Here is a 20,122-nt window from a genome sequence, read left to right as displayed (position 1 = left end):
TGTCGTCGTCAAATATTGGTGTGACGATCAAATTAGCCACGAATCTGCTTGTCTCGTGCGAAACACCAAGGCGATCAAGCCATCCGATACACGTGAACGAATTCCAACGAGATAATTCGACGAGGACACAACATATGCCAAAGCTTGCGTTGCGACATGAAGCATGGCTAAACGCTGATGTTCTTACCAAATCATGGAATGGACCTCTTACACCATATTGCCGCCAGGCGTCCAGCCATTTGTGAGAAGACATATAGAGCTTGCCCTAGAGTCGCCTTATATCCAGATTCATCGAAACCTAATCGGCTATGCAAAGCATTGACCATAACAGGACGCTGCAAAAAGCTCACTCTCGGTCCGAGAGGACCCGAACCGAGCGAGTCTCGTGCAACGACGACAACACACCACTCGAGAGACCTACAGCCTTGGCCTGGCCACATCGCCAAGGCCCGTCAGCGCCCCTGCAGCCCGTCATCTGCTCCTGTTCCTTCCGTCCGGCCAGTAGTGCAGCCGTGCAGGTACGACGCATGACCCTGGCATGCAAGTAAGCGCACGCAGGAGCCGTCTATAGAAAGTCAAAGTAATGTGACCTGTGAGAAACGGGGCGCCCCATGGGGCAGGCGAACGCACCCCAGGGCGGGTGGCGGCCAACCCTATTGCTCCGAATCCTGCAAGCGAAGCAAGGGCGCTCTCGGCTAAAGTGCGAGGCGTGACCGTCACGTGGGAGTCGTCAGGTCGTACTGAATCCGAAGCGGAGGATTTTGGCCGGCGGCCCGGGTGTTTGTGGCTGAGTTTATTGGTACGAGACGTCTACGGAACTGGATCGAAGCATTGATGGGTCTGGCCGTGGGAGTGTGGTGTGGCCAAGGACTGCCACAATATCGATAGATTGCGATCGACGGGATATCCTCTGCCCTGATCAGAGAGTCGAAGTCGGCCGTATTACGGCGTTCTGCCACGTGTTTGCGCCATAGTATCAGCGGCTGGGTTGACGCTGAGCGCGAGATGATGAGTTGTGGCACGACAATGGAAACAGTTCCCCAGTTGTCAAGTATCTTGCACGTATGAGGAAAGCAATCGAATTTTATTTTGGAGCTGTAATCGTATCGTGTCGTGAGAACTTCGTACTTTTGCGGTGTACGCAACGTACACGCCAGCGTGTGCTGAAATCAAAAGGTCGTCATTATAATCATGTTTTGTGTAACACCATGTGATCCGGAACGCAAGCCGCCCCACCTCCTCACGGCTCGGAGCCATGCCCTTGGGCATTCATCCCGCCTTCATGCGGGGCCTGTGGCCAGAACTGCCAACCAGACTGACTAGTCTCGGCGCTTTGCGGCAGCAAGTTCCAGTCAAACTCGTGAGCGGACATTTGGCCTAAACTCGGGTCTTCGGTCATAGCAGTGGGGAAGCTATCCCACATCATGTCGTCCCAGAAGACGTTCATGCGTGCGTCGCCGTTGGGGCTAAGACCCCAGTAACTTGCTGGAGGCCCTGGGTTGCCATCACGGCCAGCCGCAGGTTGCATTGTATTGAACTGCATGCTAAATCCATGAACAGTGGGTGGCGAGAAGTTGCTGTGGAGGTTCGTGTCCAAAGAGAAGAAATTGCCCGGGCTCAACCCGAGAGGTGCCAGTGCCTGCAAATGATGTGATTGGGGGCGGATGAAATGTCCCTGATACTCGGCAACATGTTGGCTGGCCTGATACAGTCTTTCGACAATCTCCTTATTCTTCGCCGCTGTGGAGCACCATGGGCGCATTCGGTCAAAGAATCCGATTGCCGTCTCGATTTGAAGTCGCCACTGTTCTTCAAGGCCGTCGTTTCCTGTTGTTGCAGAAGATGCACTCTCGCTCCCGGATACACTGATCCCTGTCGGGCTTAAGGGCCGATCGCTCTGAGGCTCGTGGAACGGGTTTGTGTTAGAAAGGGACAGGCTCCCGAAGAGAGAGACGAGGGGTACCATGACGGCTTGGAACATCAGCCAGACGCCGGTCCAGCCAGCGACGACGCTTTCAGCGCAGTTGGAATTGATATCCGCGATGGATTGGCCAGCGGAAGTTCGGCAGCGGGAGACGGCGACCCGCTCTTCAGCGCTCAAACTTGCGTTGGATGCGCGACGAAGAGTACTTGCCAGCAAGAATGGCCTGTGCATCAACATTCGCATGTTGTGATAGCGCCAATGCATGATCGACCGTGGTGTTTTGAGAAAGTCTGGACAGCTCACATCGCGCTCTGGTGGCTGAGAGAAGTCGAATACATTTTTGAGGCTGCTGGTTGTCGACGGAGGTGTGCGGATGCCCGAACGAGCCGACTGAGGAAGGGACACGCTTCGTTGACGGCCTTTCGCCGTGACAGGGCGCGCGGATCGCAGCATGGGTGGCAAATCCTCGTTCCACTTGATGAGCTCAGCATCAAATTGCAGAATCTTCTCGAACTCGGGCAAAGTCTGCTCAGCAAGATGGTCTTGGATTTGTGTCGCAATCTTGCAGAAGGCGATGTTATGGATGACCGGCAAGAGTTTCAAGGAAGCCAGATACTGAGCATTGTTGAGCTGTTGAGATATCTGTGGGCTTTGTGTTGTGATGCCAGCTCCGTAGCGTCCGAGAGACGGTCGCCCAGTCGTGGTGCTTGCCCATGTGTCTAGGATGAACAACCCCCACCAAGTCCTTCGACGAACATCTATTGGGACATCGGAGCTGTCCTTGTCTCTTCCCGATCCCTGTACACGTTGTTGACTTTCGCTGTACTCTCTGTGCAAACCAAGAGCTGTTGCCATTCGGAGTGTTGCGCCCATGAGACAATTAGCTTCATGGGGTCTGTTCAACCAATGCAGGTAGTAGCCACTCAACAAGCCCAGGGCCTGTAGAGTCAAGAGATTACCACTGCCAAAGGTCTCAAGGTCCAGGTGGCTCCTTGCACGCTTGAAGTAAGATATGTGGTCGTCGTTATCGGCAGTCCCGGAAGCTAACGAGCCGATGGCTAGGACCATGTTCAAGAGCGCCAACCATGATGAGTCCTTTCGCTCACCGTAAAGCCAAGTGTGCCAGAATTGATCCTCATCGATCATCGGCATGAGGACATGGGCATGGGCGAAGTATGATTCGATCAGCTTGTGGCCAACGTCAGGAGGTGGGGTATAGTCTGGATCGGTATCGCTAGGTTGCTGAGGTGGTGGTGTGTTCGCGCGGCTGGGGAATGCTGTCTCGTTGTAGCTCTGTGCGACGAACGGCCGAGCGACGGGTGCGACTTTAAAGATGACCTTCAGCGCAGCATTGACGGAAGAGACACCGACGTAGGAAGACTGTCTGTCGAAAACTAGAGATAAGCCATGGACGTCGTCAGAGATGCCTTGCACTTTCACTTTGTGACTCTTCTCCTCATCCAGCGGCGGAAAGTCATTCTGGGCATCTTCGAGTGCCTCGATGCTCTCGGCGCGATTGGTTTTGCGCTGCTCGGTCACAACGCTACCAGGAGGAGGCATGTGATCTCCATCACTGGATGGTGGAGTTGCTGGGACAGGAAGAGTCACGGCGAGGTTGATAAGTTCTTCCCGTGGTAAATGGACGAGAGTTTCGATGTATTTTCCCGGATACAGACGGGAGAACACCGCACGATATTGATCGACTTGTGACTGCAATTTGTCGACGAGTCTGTGGGAGCGTAATGATTAGAAGTGTGTATGAGCGAACGAAATGGAATGAATGCATACTTCCGTGACGGAACGACTCGTTGTGTCGGTTTAGAATACACGCATGCTTCTGGGTGCTGGTACCATTGACATTGGCCGCAGGGCTTAAGACCGTCACATCTGATCTTCCTTCTGCGGCATTCGACACAGGCGTTGCTGGTGGAGATTCTCCGAGGCCCACCAGGTCGTCCACTCTTGCCGCTGGCTACATCGTCGGGGCCCAGCGTGGGCGTAGCAGCTTGGAACGTGTGGTACATCGAGAGTGTGGTTGTGTTGTCACAATGAAGGCTCCGTTGGTGAGTGCCGTGCAGGCATTCCTTTGTACATGTTCAGACCGACATTATTGCCGAAGGCATTTAGCCCGATGACAGGACTGACTTTCTGCGCACTTAAGTAGGGCCGGCTTAGTGCAAGCATAGTGGGCAGTCGGCCGGTCCTAACGCTACATTAAAGCCAGCGGTTTTCTCTGCAGCAAGCCACTAAGGGAATTCTGGCCGGTTCCTGCAACAAGGCACATGGCACTGGTTGTCATGGGTTCCTGGAGCCATGGGTTCCTGGAGCCTTGCATGCGAATTGGAGCCAATCGTAGAATGGACAGAAAGACAGGGCCGCGTCTGCCGCTCACAGTAATTTCAAACGGAGGACCCCGCATATTCTCGCGTGCTGAACCAATCTTCTCCGCAAGAGGCGGCCCCAGCCTCATTCAACTAGCTTGCGGAGAGTGCGCAGGGGTGCATAGCCGCTCGCTCGCCTGCATGCCTTGGAGGTTCTGTCGGCATGTCATGCGGTGTCTGTCTCGCGCTTTGGACGTCCACACAGCCAATTGCGGAACGGTTTGTCCCGTAAGCGAGGCAGTCCTCAAGTATTAAACTTGCAGTGGTGCCAATAGATGCGCTGTCAGGCCTGTCATGAGCTGCCATCTAATGTAATTTGCGCGCCTAGCTCCCGCGATATACAGGCTGTATACAGGCGGGGCGTCTGCGACTGGTCCTTCGTAACTTCAGCGCTGAAGCACCTTAAAGCTTTACTTGGCGGGATCTCGGGGCGCAACCCGTGCGAGCACTGACAGCGCCGTGAATAGGGCAAGAAAGCATACTGTATAGCGGTAGGGCTTTGTGTGCTTCAGTGCAGACGGCATCTGGGTGACGCAAGTGATGGCAGGGTTCAGCTGGGCTGACTGCACGATCCGACAGGAGAATACCTTGTGGCTTTGAGATTTGATGAGCTCGTCGCACACAGTCAGTCGTCGGCTCGGTGTTTCCGCCGTAACCCAAGCCGCCCACAGCCAGATTCATACGGTAGCAGAATCTCGAACGGACCAGACTCTGTCCGTGCATCGGCGACGAGCTTCAATATGGGAGGTAAGGAGGCAGGCCGCCTGACGAGCCGAGGTCGATTTCTGTCTTGCGCTGCCGGCTGATCATAGCGCTGCTGCATGCGCGCGCAGAGCGATGTATGCGCACTGCATGCGCCAACTGCGCCCGACCACAATTTCTGTTGCGCTTCGCCACCTCTGTGTCGATTCAGACGTACCCTCTGGCCAGGCCGTAAGAATCACGCCCTGCCGCGTGCGCCACAGATCGTTACACCCGCAGGTATTGTTAGTAAGCACCGTTTCGCATTGTGCCGCAACTGGAGCGTTTGTAATTGTTCATCGCAGAATACCCATACCGTCATGAGGTAGTGAAAGCTAAGACTGGTTACGCGATTCATGTAAAACGCAAGCATGGGAACACATATCGCGTCTCGTCTGCGGAACGGTGCATGAGACCGATTGGTGGAGTTGAAAATTTGCTAGCAGAAGCGTTCGACCGAGACCCGCCTGCTTCGACCGACCAGGCAAATCTCGCAGGACAAAGCGGTGGCCGCTGGTGAGGCGCCCCGCGTCGCAAAGTGACCTTGTCGATATTACAGTACTGGGAGCGAAACGGATCGAGCCTCCCGGCTGAGGCGCCGGCCCACTTACTGGCGCCTCGCGCGGTTTGTAGACATGATACAAGCTGAGGTCCGCATTTAGGTTTGTGGCGAAAGTAGGCGCTCTCTTGGTGGTACCAGTAGACTGTGGTGGTCTCCGCGCCACAAGCGAAAGGTCACTATCAGTAGTATCGTTGATCGGCATATCTCTCATGCTGTACTCCTCAGCTTCGTGTTTGGCGTCAGGAGTCCGACATTTCTCTCCCGATTAGGGTCTCCGGTGAGACGCAAGACGTCATTGCCTTGTTTGAAGCCCTCGTGCTATCATGTAGAGTGATGTAACTTCATACGATGGTGTCAGAGCTGACAGGAGTTGCGGGCCGTCCATCGTCATTTAGCGTCAGGCACGAAAATGTTCGCACTTCGATGCATGACATGCTAGTGCTTCTACAAACCTACACCGTCTCCAGAGCTTGCGGCTCAAAGGTCGGCACGACAGGTAAGTCTTGGTGATTTGCGGGTTCGCTTCGCTTCGGCAACGAAGTCATGTGCGCTCTAGCCGAGAAACCGACGTGTCTCTGACTCCTCCGCGGGCGGGCCAGCGGTCTGCCGCTGGCTGACGATGGCGTCCACAACCTAGCCTGACATCGCCACCGAGGGCTATAGTCGGTACGCGATACTTATGATCAGCGCTTGGTGAACGACGAATATGTAATAGCCAGTGAGTTCAGCCACCAGAGTCATCGGTTGAATGACAGGCCACAGCATAGACGACGTCGGACGCGCGTCTACACAACATTGTTTGGGTCTGGCTCATCATGAGTGTTGCAACTCGTCGCCGCTGATGCTCCTAGATGGTAGGTCGATGTAGCGATTCTAGGCCAGGGTTGACGTTGACGCTCGGATCGTGAAGGCCGAGCATTGGCAGGGCTGGCGAACAAAGTGGCGACTGACCACGGCAGTCTCCAATGCCGAGGACACCAGACACCCTCTGTCAGCTCAGTTGAAGTCGCGTTCTCGGTCCGAGGTGCCTGGGCCCATGCTAGTTATTTTTGGGGGGCATCGATGTCAAGCTCCCCTTCAGAATCCAAGCACTCTGAACAAACTCAGAAGATCTGTAGAATTGACACAGTCTTTGCTTCAAGATAAGTTCCCTGTCGTCAGTCATGACCCGAGTACTTGGTCCTGGCACGCCCTCTGTGGGTTGCGGCACAGCTCGCTTCGAGGCCAGGCAAAAGCGTACGCAGCTGTGCGGCGCAACATTCGGCAATCGCAGTATCTGGGGGACGTGTGGGCACTCCGACGAACATGGCTTCTCACATAGACGCCACTTCGGTAACGACTGCACGTGGGCTTTGACCGAACCAGAGAAACGTGCCGTGCCGCCCACCGTTCGACAAAGCAGGAGTCAAGGTTGTCGTACAAATGTTGTTTTCCTTCTGTGGTTCTCCGTTGCACCCATCTTGAGGATGGTTTCGTGATGCTTGATGCCGTTCTTCAATATCATCAAACGTTAGAAAGAGATGAAGTCGAGCTGTGGCACAAAAGGTCCGGCGGTTCACGGCTCGGCACGCCTTCCTTCAACCTCCAATCCTCTTCGAACTCACTCCACCACCTTGATCACCTCCTGCAAGACATTCGAATCATCATTCGGGATGCATACTAGATTTCTGGGAGGGGGCTTGGAAACTTCACCACAATCTCATTGGCGCGAAATTTTCTCACTGTTCCGAAGCAACGAGGCAGCCAGGCGATGAGGCAGAAGATGTACCAGAAGCTTCGGAATAAATTCTCCGAACGCGAAGAGAAGTTGATGCAGGTGTCTTTCGTGATTTGCGGATACCACTTGAGGAGGTCCACATGTAACTCACCAAATCTGGTGCTCAGAGAGACGTCCAGTTTGGTCGCCAGTAGTAGGTAGCGATGCACCACGAAAGGGGCGGCATTGGCGCTTCCCATGCCGACTCGCAACCTTTGCTGAGGTCGGTCCCAACTCCTATGTGCGGATACAATCAGCTATTGTCAGACGCACTGGGCCTCCTGACAAGGATAACTGCGAGAAGACTGACGAACTTGCTTTTGTCGATGGTTCGAGATCTTATACACCGTCTTCTCGAGATAGCTGCCCATGTTGCGAACGTATCCTGTATGTTTCCATTCTTTCATTACCTTAACTGGAACTACATTCATCCACACAGTGCCTTTAACGAAACATGGTGTGCATGCCCTGGTATAGAGTTGTTTCAATCGAACACAGGGTGAATCATCTCGACTTCCTTCCTTCAACCCCAGACACGTGACGTCGCGCTTCGACAACCGACCTCGAATTCTTGCGCATCGCAGCACCCTCCAATAGCCGAAATGATCAAGTAAACAAACCGCAGTCACAACCGCCAAAATGGGCTGGTGGCCATTCTCCTCCAGCGACCCATCGCCCACAACCTCCGCACCCAACGACACAACCCCCGAACCCACGAAACGCGACTTCAGCCTCACCAACGAGCAACACCAGCGCATCTTCGGCCGCCCGCGACCAGACTCCGGCTCCTCCCCCTCGCGCGACGAACAAGCCGACACCGAACTCCATGCTTTTCTAAAAGAAATCGGCGCCCCGGCGCTTGACCCCTCCAGCCCCGACACCACAACCTCTCCCACAACCACTCCTCCCACGCCCGCCCAAAACCCCAACACCGACGCCTCCGGCCGCGCCATCCACCCCGACGGCAGCCTCGACATCACGCCCTCGGCGCTGCTCCCGCGCAGCATGTCGTGCCGGCAAGCGTTCGACCAGGCCTTCTACTGCCAGTCGCTCGGGGGCAAGTTCAACGACATCTACCGGCACGGGCAGCTGCGCAGCTGCAGCGAGCAGTGGGGCGCGTTCTGGTTCTGCATGCGCGTGCGCGGGTACGGCGAGGCGGACAAGCAGGAGGTGATCAAGGAGTATTATAGGGATAGGGACGAGAAGCGGAAGGCGGAGTTCGGGAGCTCGGAGGATGTTTGGGAGATTCGGACGAAGGGGGTCGAGAGGGCTTTTTGGAGGGATCCGATGGGGGAGGAGGGAGAGGTGGCTGTTAAAGAGTAGGCTTGACCTGGGCAAGAGGTGGTATATGGAGAAGGACCCTTTTGTGGGTGTGTACGATTATGACCGCTGCTCTGCCTGCCCCGGCGAGGGTTGGCGTAGGTGCTGTACATTACGGGTGAAGACAATGCAATGATGCATGTATCATTTGGCGAATCAAGCCAACAAACACTGGGGTTTTCTCACATTCGGAGCGCACTACGTGAAAATAGTGCCTTGCGCGGTACATCAAGACTTAGCCTGAGCAACAGTGATACGGTCATGAATGCACGAGAGGCTGGCACTGTTCTGGAACATCTGGTTCAAAAAAAGCTTATGTACAGAATATAGATATACGAAATGAAGATCATGATGCTTCATAAACCAAACAACGAAATGAAATATACGACCCAGTCCCATCGCTCGGGCTCTCCCGGCGGCAAACCATTCTGTTACTGGCTCACGCGCTGACAGCCTCCAAGCAGCCAGATCACTCAAGCGAATCAAAGCATCTAGTAGAGCGGCTCAGGGATGCTGTAGACAGAAGTGGAGATGTCGTTCGGAAGAGGAGCGCCGAAGTAGTCGAGCTCAACCTTCTTGGTGTTGGTGAAAGTGGCGTTGCCGCGCATTCCACGGATGTCGGCCTCGCCCATCAGCTTCATGGTGGTGTCGAGCTCGGTGTTGAAGATGTCGATGAGCTTGGCGATGCCGTCCTGGCCGTAGATGTTGGCGAAGTAGAAGGGGCGGCCGACGCCTACGGCCGTCACGCCGAGCGAGATGAGGGCCAGGATGTGCGAGGCGTGGCGCACGCCGCCGTCGGCGTAGATCTCAATCTGTCCGAAGACCTCTGGGTAGTCGCGGTGCAGGTCGAGCAGGATCTCGATGGCCGTCGGGCCCAGGTCGACCTGGCGGCCGCCGTGGTTGGAAATGTAGACGGCGGGGAAGCCGAGCTCGGCACAGAGCTTGACGTCGTGGGCGGTCTTGACGCCCTTGGGGACGATGGGGAGAGAGGTCATCTGGCGGAGTTCGTTGATGGCGGAGATGGTGTTGTCGTCGGCGTGGCTGGTGCCGCCAGAGGTTCTGTAGCGGTCGTAGCGGGGGCGCACGCCCTCGACACCGGTGTTGTCGACGGTCAGGAAGACGGCGTGGAAGCCGGAGTCCTCCATACGCTTGAGCTCTTCGCGCAGACGGTCTTTGTCGGACCAGATGTACTGCTGGTGGAACATGATCTGGCCGTCACGCTTCGCGGCGCCGATCTCCTCAATGCTGAGCGATGCTGAGATGGAGGGGACGTAGAGGATGTTCTCGTCACCCGCAGCTTTGACAAGGTTTGTCTCGGCCCCGTCGTCGGTATATCCTGCTTTAGCGGCAGGAGCAATGAAGAAAGGTGAGGCAAACTCGTAGCCGAGGATGCTGGTGTTCTTATAAAGGTTGGAGACATCGTTGAAAGCGAAGCCGTTCATGCGGAGTTTCTCCCAGTCGTGCATGTTCCGCTCGTAAGTGATCTCGTCGAGGGCTGCGGTGCGGTAGTAGGCGTAGCGGCGACCGTTCAGCTTGTTCTTAGCTGCAAACTGGAAGTCATTGGCATCGACCATGTCATCAATGGGAGGGTTCTCCCCAGCGGTCCAAGCGGAAGTGTCAAGTCCAGTATCCGGAAGACCTTCGAAGTCGATGTCGGCAGCCCGGACGGACAAGGCGGCCCCGAGGGCTGCCATGATAGTAGAAGAACGCATTATTATTAATTCAAAAGAATGTGGTTAGTTGGATTAGAGGGGTATCGTAGATAGAGAGAGTAGTGAGTGACTGGTGAAAGGGAACGACCGCAGTAAAGAGTGAACGGCAATCGACAGCAGAAAGGAAAGCGAGTGTACAGAGTCGTAAGTAAACCTTTTATTATTAGGTTGTCTTGAACCAGGGCAGCCTGGCGGATACCTCGCGCTCCGAGAAGGCAGCACCAATACATGCAGAAAGACACGGGAGAACGATTTAGTATCCGCTTCGGTGGGATAACGCACGCGGCAGCGATAGCCTCGCACGGTCTCCTTTGATCGCCAGGTACCGAAGTCTTAGCAGTAGATCCTGAGTCTTGCGCGCGAATGCGGCTGCTCCCTGACCTATAGAAGGGACGTGCTCGGGCCTCGGGGGAGTTGTTGATGGGCAGCCCTAGCGAACAACGTTCACAGATCAGCAGCAGGAAATTTCGTTACAGTCGCTTCACAGCGTTAGATCAAGAGCCGCCAACGCTCTGCAAAATGATCGGCGGCGGCTCGAACCCAGCCAAGTCTTACAATTCCAGTTGTTGGATTGCCGCTGCGAGACGTCGGGCTGCTGTTTTACAACATGCAAAATCGGACAGCAGCCATCCTGTGCGGCCGTACGTGATCCTGACGGCGCTTGCGACGCCCACAGTATTACCGAGCGAGCATATTTGCGCGCCTAAGGATCGCTAGCGCTCGGTGGAAAGTCAGGTAGTCGAGTGTGCCTGTCGCCGCGTGGTGCGTGGTGTGTGGTCGCTGTAGGGCTAAGGGGCAAGACAAAACCTTGGGCGGGCCGGCGTCGTCCCGCAAAGCCACAGCCAACCACAGCCGCGCCTCACCCGGCACCGGGGCTTTTTTGACAAGCGACCCTCACGAGTTGACGTGTGCTACGGAGCTTTTCGCCGTCAACCACTGTTCGCATACCACACGCCTGCCCACCGACACGCGTTCTGCACATGTTCTGCAGCGTCCCATAACTCTTCGCCTCGTGTTCGAAGAGGGCGCAGGGCCGATCCCAATCAGCCGCATCCGGGGAACGATAGGGGAAACGGCTCGCGGCTGTTGTCTTAGCCACATGGCTTGTCGACCTATACGAGGTCTGGTATCACGCATATCAGCGCTTGAAGTCTGCCGTTCGCGCATATCTGCGCTCGACTATGATATCACGCGAAGCCCCGGTCTGCCCGTTCTTTTCTGGCAATTCAACAATCTTGCAGAGCCGCCTTCGCCCAGGAGCGCCCAGCTCGCAGGCGTTCCCCTTCCTCCACAAGGCACTGGCCATCCTAAGCGCGAGCCGTGCGGCCCACCAGACTGTCAGAATTAGCCTCCCTTTGACTCGTGCCGGGCCACGGCACCACCCATGCGCCGGTCCTGCGTCGAGCAGTGGCAACGGTCGATAACGCGAGGAAAGCAGCGGGGAGGCTAGAGAATCGCAGCGCACGATCGCGGGCACAGCCTTGCGGTGATTGTTATTAATCGCATCGAAGGGGATCTCGCGGGTGGGATCTCAGACGGAATGTTCCATTGCTCGCGCGACTAAGAAGCCGACCTAAGGCCGGAAACGGTGTACCGACCTCCCAGCTCGCCTCGCTCGGCGTCAGGCGCAGTGCGGTACGAATGAGCTGCGGGCCCGTTCGAGCGGTGCTCTGCAGTGTTGTTGCGTAGAGAGTCTGGTTTCCTGCTGCCCGATGACTCGCGAAGCCGCTCATCGATTGTGTCATCTGTCCTTCCACCGTCCCCAGGGACCTGGTCCATCTCTCGCGAGGACATTGATAGGACGCGCATGTCCTCTTGCGTGGGAGGGAGCACGTCCGTACCTCTCGCCGCGTTGTCCTCGTCGAACTCGAACACCTCTGCCTCCGCCTGGTTGAAGTCTTGACCCGGGTTCGCGGTCTCGTACTCGAGAATCTTGATCAGGCGGTAGAATAGGACCGCGACTATGGATCCAAGCATTGGTCCAACCCAGTAGATCCAGTGATATCCTGGGAAGGTGTGCAGCACAACGCAGGGTCCGAAGGATCGCGCGGGGTTGAGAGATCCTGTGTTTGTGAGGTCAGCTCAACTTGCAACAATCTCGCCGCGATAGGACAACACTTACCGCCTGTGAAGAAGACTCCCGAAAGCTCCGCAATGAACAGGGAAAGCCCAATACCAACCGGCGCCAGGAAGGTTCCCTTGTGCTTCTCAGCAGCAAGCAAGAAGATCGTGATCACGAGCTGGGCCGTGAGGAACATCTCAATGACTATCACACAATCAGCAAGCGCCCTCCTTTCAGCTCAGCATTCGCAAGCTCGACTCACACAGTCCTTGAGCAATCGAAGTACCTCCTCCGAGAGTCGTCGAAACGTTCATGGGTCCCGGAAACATTGCCTGGACCACACCCGCAGACGCCATTGACGCCAGTATTTGTGATATGAACACCAGCCCAGCGCGCACCCATCCCACCGCCCCGATCAACGCCATGCCAAACGTGACTGCCGGATTGAACAGCCCTCCCGAGACTCGGAAGAAGACCCACGCGTTGACTGCCAGACTGAAGCCAAAGGCCAACGAGATGTACAGGAGTGTGCTCGCGTTGGGCACTTGCGACAGACCGCCATCGGACGACCCGGACCCAGCCGCCGCTGCGTTGGCGACCTGGGTTGCGGAGAATGCGAAAAAGAGGAATAGGAAGGTGCCGACGAATCTGGTCAGAGGTTGTGGTTAGCAAGGCTCCGCTGGTCAACGGTCACAATTCTCCGATACTCACTCTCCGATCATGGCAACGAAATGGTTGCGCGCTCTGTTAGGTAGGTATCCGACCAGAGGTAGGTGTAGCTCCCTCTTCGAGTGGTCTCTTTTGCGCATGAACGGCAGGTTCAGGAAACGGCCTGAAGGCCCTGCCCTATCCGAATTCATATTGATTGTATGTGGCGGCGATGCGACTGGGTTGTTTCGGTGTCGTTTGTCGGTCCTGGAGCGAGCACCGGCGAAGAGAAGTGCTTCCTCAGGTCGGCTCCTTCAGATGTGGTGCGTAACTCTCAGCCTCGTGGTGTCTCCCAGCTAGATTACTTCCTCAGACCTCGGCCGCTCCAACGTCGTAACAAATTGCGCTAAGAGTCGAAAGTAAAGGAGTAACGAAGTGTTTCAGGACGACAGGAACAGACGTGATATGTGCGACAGAACGCACATTCACTTTTCACCACAAGCCGCAGCTAGCAAAGGCTCACAAAAGCATAAAAGTCGTTCACCCACCATGGCCGCGTCCGCAATAGACCTCTAGCGTAGATCTTTCATGGGCTAGCACCGGCGTGAGGCGAGTAGTGACGCACTGGGTACGCCTGAAGTAAGATCAAAGAACGAAGATCTGGGCGCAGATCACACACTCGGTGCCGTGGGGATAGGGCTACGAAGCTCAGCAGCGCAGAAATGCAGCCAGTCGACAGCTCCTGCGGTCATGCATATTCGCTGAGCAACCACGCCTTGCATGAGCGACAGGGAAGGTGTATGTTTCTGCAGAGAAAATGTTCGGCGGGTGCAGAGCTCCAGCCGCTTCGGCGAATTAAATCCAAACCGTTGCGCCATCGCAAGAGTTTGGTTCTGTCAATCTGCGGAGAGGTGGCGTCGATCGCCCTGCACGCCCCACCTGGCGCATGGGAATGCTGTCATCGATCGGATGAGGCGCGGTCGTGTGAGCCGTACCGTATACCGCAGCCCAGGATCCCGAATGCCGGGCTCGTCAGACGCAATGCCTTTCAAATTGATGGCTGGGGGTTCGTTTAAAACTTTACACTTTGCCCACGAACCGTGGTGCCGTGGTTCAAGGGTAGTACTTCTGTGCTTCTCGCCAGCGAAGAACCACACCATCATCCTCGTGCGAGAACATGAGCTGCGGTGGCGATATCTTTAACACGCGTCTCTCTGCCGGTGTGCCGCAAGCTGCAGTCGAAGTGGAGCGACACAACCCCGTGGGCCGCATATCGCGGAGTGGTGAGAGCCGTTGAGCAAGGTTTGTGTCGTCGCTGAAGCTCCGGATTCACTTTAGGCCGTGCGATGAGGCTACGATGTAGGGTAGACCTCGCAAATGGTGGGCATTTGCAAAGTTTAAGTATTTACACTGTCGAAGGTATGGTGGGTGTCTGTCGCTTTGGATTTGAAAAGTGTGGAGCTTGAGGACTTCAGGCTGATTGCTCGCCTACATGTTAAGGTACCTGTGAAAGTGCCGGAGAGGGGATCGACATGGTGACGTCGCGGGTCCTTCAACAGGAAGGTGAACAACACCTTGCAGAGAGCAGCGATTTTACTTGAGACGACCCCGTAGCCTTTAAAAGTATTCTTTTTTTTTCTCCTAGGCTATGCAACGTGTGTGTGCACAACGCATCTCACCCAAATTGACCAACCACGCAAGTGCTGCGCGACGCTCCTTCACAATGGCTTCTGGCGGCAAGAGAATCGTCTTCACAGGCGGAAGTGGAAAAGCTGGACGCCATGTCATCCCTGAATTGATCAAGCGCGGCCATAAAGTGAGCAGTAAATTCTTGCATTGATCCGTGATCGCAACTAACCACTCTCCACCAGGTGCTAAACCTCGACCTCGTGGACTTCCCGGACCCCAATGCAGGCGTCTTCACCCTCAAAACCGACCTCACCCAGTCCGGGCAAGTCTTCAACGCCCTGACGACACACTACAACTTCGCTGGCTACGAAACCGGCGCGCCCGAAGGCCCGCCCGACGTCGTGATCCATTTTGCCGCCTACGCGCGCAACATGCTGGTCCCAGACAACGAGTGCTTCCGCGGCAACGTCACGGCGACCTACAACGTGATCGAGGCGGCCTCCAAGCTCGGCGTGAAGAAGATCATCACGGCCTCGAGCGAGACGACGTACGGCGTCTGCTTCAGCGAGGGCGACACCGAGTACCACAGCTTCCCGCTGGAGGAAGACTACGACGTCGACCCCATGGACTCGTACGCGCTGAGCAAGATCTGCGGCGAGAAGACGGCACGCACCTTCGCGCGTAGGTACGGCAACGACATTTACGTCTTCCGCGTTGGTAACGTCGTCGAGCCGCATGAGTACGAGAGGGATTTCCCGACGCACGTCAATGAGCCCATGACGCGGAAGCGCAATGCTTGGTCGTACATCGACGCGCGCGACTTGGGCCAGATGTGTGATCGTGCGATTCAGAAGTCGGGGCTCGGGTTCCAGATCTTCAATGCAACCAACAGCTTTATCACGACTAAGGTGCCGACGAAGCAATTCTTGAAGGAGGTGGCGCCGAACACGCCTTTGACGAGGGAGATGGAGGAATGGGAGGCGCCATTGAGCAACAAGAAGATCAGAGATGTGCTTGGCTTCAAGGATGAGCATGACTGGAGGCAGTATTACAAGCCTTCATGAAGTGAAGCCGGCTATAATATACACATCTAGATAGACAAAAACGTTTCCTTGACCTTGATGACCACGGCAAGTTCGCTTTTGGCCGAACTTTTCCGATGATGATGATGAGGAAGTAGCAGTCAACTGCAACCACGCGCTTTGAAACTTAAAGCAGCCTTTACATGATGTATGCATCCTACTCTCAAGGAGAGATACGGAGACCTTGGAGGTCTCGAGATTTTCTCCAACTTACCCCAACCCTAACCCTAATCACAGGTTCTCGCACCTTCAACCATTCGTTACGACAGCATTAGGTGGTTTAGGCATTGGAAACGGACGTAGGAAACTGTGCATTATTATCTAGGCTTCCTCAATTATAGTGATCGCCTATTTTGTTATGTCTATCGCCTTCATTGATCGTGTGCTGGACGACTTCATCAACTTGAAGGCAACTTGAGCAAGGTGCTACAAGTCACCACCAATATCACGCGGAATTCGTCGCCGGGAGATCGATAAAAGCATTGAAACAGTTGCTCCCTTTGGCGTGCGTTCATAATAGCGGGACTCATCAAAGCGTCAAAGTGACAGCTAGCCCTCCTTCCTCGCTTCATCGTCCTCTGCAACTGCCCTCAATATTGTAGGCAGCGCACAGCAGCCATGGCAATTGCAGCCATGTCTCTGTTCTCAAACCTCGAGAGAGAGAGTGAAGACAGCTCCACCTTCAGGTGAATTCACCTGACATGTGACAGCCCGGCCATGTGACCTCTACACAGCATCTGAACACACACCATCGCAAAACGCAGCAACAAAAGGCATTCACCCAACCTACCCAACATCGTTGCATCAAACACCCTACGAACAGCACCACGACATCGACGCATCCTTTCTTTCATCAATTACCGCGATCAGCGCACAATGTCGTTCCCACCGCAGACACGGTCGAGAGTCACCGCCCAGTACGAGAGCGATCCGCCACGATCGCGACGCCCGCGCAGGGCCGCGAAGACCGCAGCTCAAGCCAGATTGGAACAGCAGGAGCAGGAGTCCTCGCGGTCGGCTTCGCCGGTTCGAAGAGACAGTCGCATCACTAGAGGTAAGCGCAAATTTGCAGAGTTCGACGAGGAAAGCAGCGAGGGCGGAGATGAGGCACCAGGGGAAGAGAGGGATGGGGCTGGAAGGCTGGGTGGAGAGGCCGGGACTGGCGACAGTGCTATGGAGGAAGTTCAAGAGCTGAGGGCGAGCGAGTCGCGAGAGGTACGGCTGCCGAATCTTGGGAAAGGTCTGGAGATCCGCGATCCTGGTCCGAAGATGGAAATTGGCGATGCGCCTCGCTTCTACATGAAAATCGTCAGGCGTAAGGGTAAAGAGTACACAATCGGAGACAGGAAGGTACCAGCAGCGGAGGAAGAAAACTTTCGCGTGCCAGGGAGCAAACCGATCATATTACCTCGCGTGGACCTCAGCATTATCCGAAGCCGAGACGGTGAATTCAGGCTGCCGGAAGTCGAACTGGTGCGATTCGCTATGAGTGCCAGGGTATTACCGATATTAAAGCAATGGGCTTTTATGTGGCTCAATCCGGACGACGAAAGCCAGAAGCTCTACAGACAAGTACAGCGAACATTCTCCAGGCGTGATAAGCCGTGGAACCACGAAGTCGCGTTGATTGCCGGCTTTGCCGCTCGCGGCGTTCCTGCGACACAGTACCAGTCGACGCAGCTCTTGTATAGGATGGCCGGTTTCGCCATTCGCATCTTCAATGGAAACGCAGAAGTGAACGACTTCGATTTCTTCGCGAAATTCAGCAGAGAAGAGCAGGCCAGCCATGAGCCGTACAAGTTTGCGACACGTTTGTTGCTTGCGGTCTGGGAGGACGTGGAGGCGAACCAGAATGGCTTCTTTCGCAGGCTGTTCCACGAAGACTGTGAGCTGTCGCGCCCGCACAGGCCTGAAGTCCGAGCGGCTCTTGAGAATTGGTTCGTGCTTGATGAAAGCTTGTATCCGGATATGCAGGACGTCGACATGGAGTCTCCAGAGCACCCGTCACAAGCACCATCGCGTCCAGGAAATGCGAATTCCGACGGAAGCCTTTCGGACGTGAATCAAACCGAACGTGGGCGCTCGCCATCTGCTGCTGTCCCAGATCGCATGAGACTAGGTTTTGCGCGCGCCGACTACCACATGGACGAGGAGAGCGAGCTGGAAGAGGGCGAGATTCGGGAGGATCAATGAGATCGAAGGCGTACAGCGTTGAAAGGAATTACCGCTGTGGTAGAGGCTTCATTCGCTAGCGTCCTGGTCGTGCGTTGGAAGGAGCGGTGATGGGAATCGGGTGATGGGTCGAATTCGTTGTGGTAGACATCCAGCCGTCATTGGGACTGATTGTTTTACGGCCACGCTTATGTAGCCGTTCAAGTCATCTGAATAGTCGAAAATTCCTCGGTGACTGCGACTTCTATATTTGTTCGAATAACCTCTATTCAATAAGCTTCTCTCACTGAGGAGTGGAGCTTGCAAGCAAGTGATGTTCACTCCGAGCCCCGGCTTCGACTTCATCCGAGCCGAGCAGCAGGCAGCCCGCTGCGCCTGCCAAGCTGTCATTCATCATCATGGCGTATCGCCAGGATCATTCATCTCGCGCTTATCCTGTCGACATTATTCACAGCTGCGTGCCTGCGGCGTACCGACGTACTGCGGCAACAGAGTCTACACGTCACCAACGCGCGTGACACCCACAGGTAGGCAGTGCTAATAGACATCGCTGGAAGGAAGCATTCATAGCCTCTCCCTCGACTTTCGACTAAGCATATGATTATTTTCACATTTCCATGCTAGCTCAAAAGATATTCTCACCAGCCAGAACGACCATCCGTACGACTACACAACCAAAAGCCCTCACTCAGATCAGCTCGCCGTTTCGTAGCCTTACAAGCACCAGCAAAATGTCCTCAGCACCAGGCGAGCAATTTGAGCCTCGCCAGACCGCGACCTCCGAAGACTACACTCCCGACCCCAGCAAGTCAATCAAACTGTCCCCTGCTCGTCAGGCCCTCGTCGAAGACATTATTGCTCTGTACTCCTGCGAGCCAACGATCAAACGCGTCGAGCGGTACACGCCTGACTGCGTCTACGACGACCAGTTCGTGTACGCCAACGACCGCTACAAGATGGCCGGCCAGTGGTTCGCACTGCCCAAGCTCTTCAAGGATTCCAAGAACGAGCGTTATGAGGTCATTAAGAACGACAGGGACCTCATCCAGTTCAAGAACGAGCAGTCGTGGACGTTCAAGGTCATTCCTAAGACTGCCACGATCAACGCTTTGGTCTCGTTGAGCCTGGATCCGGACACCGTGGATTCGGACTTCATTCAGGTCAAGTACCACAAGGACCAGGCGAACGACAAGGACTACAGCCACGACGGCCTCGGTTTCAGCTTCAAGAAGTGGCAGGCCGACACTGTCATGAAGCACATGGACTCCGAGGAGGTCAAGTACTTCGAGAAGGACAAGGGTGCTGCGAAGGAGCCTGTCAGGCAGCACGGCGCCGGAGACGAGAGCGGTGGTGCTCCCAAGAAGGACTTCTAGATCTGACGCTTCACATAATGACAAATCGTATAGTTACGCACGAATCGATTTTCAATTTCTCGTTCTTCTATTAAGATTGGGTATCATCGCGACTCCGTCATCATCTCATCTAGTAGCCGTAGAACTTCCTCTTGGCCTTCTCGGCGACATTTTCCGCGCCGTCTTTTGCAGCTCCGCCAATAACCTCGGCGTCCTTATTGAATCCAGTGCCACCCTTTGCATTTTCGTGACCGCCTGTGAGGGTCTTGTCACCCTCGACACCACCAGTCGTGCGCGCCTGCTGACCAGCGCTGGTGTCGGCAGTGTCGGCTTTGCTACCACTTGTCAGGGTGTCGAAGAAGGAGTTCGTGTTTTGGCGGGCGCTCTCGCTGGCTTCCTGTAGACGAATGCTGTTAACAAACAGGATCCTCAAGAATAATAGGGTTCACAAGACATACACTGCCCTGGTGGAATGCGCCCTTGAGCTTCTCAGCGGCGTTCTCTCCGGCGGCCATTGTGTTGCTGTGTGGCTTGAACGTAAAGCTATAAAAGTGATGTGACGTGAAGGTTGACAGGGTCAAATCTTCTACTATTATGAGTCGAACATATAAGATTGGAGATGATATCGAGAATGACTGGCAAGGTCGTAGACACATAGAGATTTGACCCTTCCATCCTGGACCATCGAGCTGTGACGTCAATCTCGGTCACGCTCGCGACGGCGGCTCCACTTGAGTTCGGCATAAGGTAAATCGTTGTATCTATGCCAGGAATGTCTTCC

At 55.2% G+C, this 20,122-nt stretch overlaps 8 protein-coding genes across 8 annotated transcripts; 4 read left to right on the top strand and 4 right to left on the bottom strand.

The window, feature by feature from the left end:
• Window positions 1–432: 432 nt before the first annotated feature.
• Window positions 433–7,112, bottom strand: WHR41_03563 (uncharacterized protein). Its single transcript, XM_069372169.1, has 2 exons — window positions 3,713–7,112; window positions 433–3,653 (listed from the first exon to the last, which is right to left on the bottom strand). Exons 1-2 carry the CDS (start codon window positions 3,946–3,948, stop codon window positions 1,241–1,243), a joined length of 2,649 nt encoding a protein of 882 aa, XP_069230821.1. The 5' UTR covers window positions 3,949–7,112; the 3' UTR covers window positions 433–1,240.
• Window positions 7,113–8,003: 891 nt separating this feature from the next.
• Window positions 8,004–8,687, top strand: WHR41_03562 (uncharacterized protein; the record flags this gene model as incomplete). Its single annotated transcript, XM_069372168.1, has 1 exon — window positions 8,004–8,687. The coding sequence occupies one exon, from the start codon at window positions 8,004–8,006 to the stop codon at window positions 8,685–8,687; it is 684 nt and encodes a 227-aa protein (XP_069230820.1).
• A 488-nt stretch (window positions 8,688–9,175) lies between these two features.
• Window positions 9,176–10,396, bottom strand: WHR41_03561 (uncharacterized protein; the record flags this gene model as incomplete). Its single annotated transcript, XM_069372167.1, has 1 exon — window positions 9,176–10,396. One exon carries the CDS (start codon window positions 10,394–10,396, stop codon window positions 9,176–9,178), a length of 1,221 nt encoding a protein of 406 aa, XP_069230819.1.
• A 525-nt stretch (window positions 10,397–10,921) lies between these two features.
• On the bottom strand, window positions 10,922–13,912 carry WHR41_03560 (uncharacterized protein). Its single transcript, XM_069372166.1, has 4 exons — window positions 13,170–13,912; window positions 12,721–13,106; window positions 12,519–12,662; window positions 10,922–12,459 (listed from the first exon to the last, which is right to left on the bottom strand). Exons 1-4 carry the CDS (start codon window positions 13,316–13,318, stop codon window positions 11,957–11,959), a joined length of 1,182 nt encoding a protein of 393 aa, XP_069230818.1. The 5' UTR covers window positions 13,319–13,912; the 3' UTR covers window positions 10,922–11,956.
• An 828-nt stretch (window positions 13,913–14,740) lies between these two features.
• Window positions 14,741–15,860, top strand: WHR41_03559 (uncharacterized protein). The gene is made up of 2 exons (XM_069372165.1): window positions 14,741–14,922; window positions 14,978–15,860. Exons 1-2 carry the CDS (start codon window positions 14,755–14,757, stop codon window positions 15,797–15,799), a joined length of 990 nt encoding a protein of 329 aa, XP_069230961.1. The 5' UTR covers window positions 14,741–14,754; the 3' UTR covers window positions 15,800–15,860.
• An 833-nt stretch (window positions 15,861–16,693) lies between these two features.
• On the top strand, window positions 16,694–18,010 carry WHR41_03558 (uncharacterized protein; the record flags this gene model as incomplete). Its single annotated transcript, XM_069372164.1, has 1 exon — window positions 16,694–18,010. The coding sequence occupies one exon, from the start codon at window positions 16,694–16,696 to the stop codon at window positions 18,008–18,010; it is 1,317 nt and encodes a 438-aa protein (XP_069230962.1).
• A 710-nt stretch (window positions 18,011–18,720) lies between these two features.
• Window positions 18,721–19,362, top strand: WHR41_03557 (uncharacterized protein; the record flags this gene model as incomplete). Its single annotated transcript, XM_069372163.1, has 1 exon — window positions 18,721–19,362. The coding sequence occupies one exon, from the start codon at window positions 18,721–18,723 to the stop codon at window positions 19,360–19,362; it is 642 nt and encodes a 213-aa protein (XP_069230959.1).
• Window positions 19,363–19,395: 33 nt separating this feature from the next.
• WHR41_03556 (uncharacterized protein) lies at window positions 19,396–19,970 on the bottom strand. The gene is made up of 2 exons (XM_069372162.1): window positions 19,800–19,970; window positions 19,396–19,738 (listed from the first exon to the last, which is right to left on the bottom strand). Exons 1-2 carry the CDS (start codon window positions 19,854–19,856, stop codon window positions 19,472–19,474), a joined length of 324 nt encoding a protein of 107 aa, XP_069230960.1. The 5' UTR covers window positions 19,857–19,970; the 3' UTR covers window positions 19,396–19,471.
• Window positions 19,971–20,122: the final 152 nt, after the last annotated feature.

The sequence above is a fragment of the Cladosporium halotolerans genome (assembly GCF_011745625.1).
Source record: "Cladosporium halotolerans strain TM138-S3 chromosome Unknown Sca9, whole genome shotgun sequence".
In the NCBI taxonomy this organism is placed as follows: Eukaryota; Fungi; Ascomycota; class Dothideomycetes; order Cladosporiales; family Cladosporiaceae; genus Cladosporium; species Cladosporium halotolerans.
Note: the sequence above shows the minus strand (reverse complement) of the source record. Positions and strands in the feature narration are given on the sequence as shown.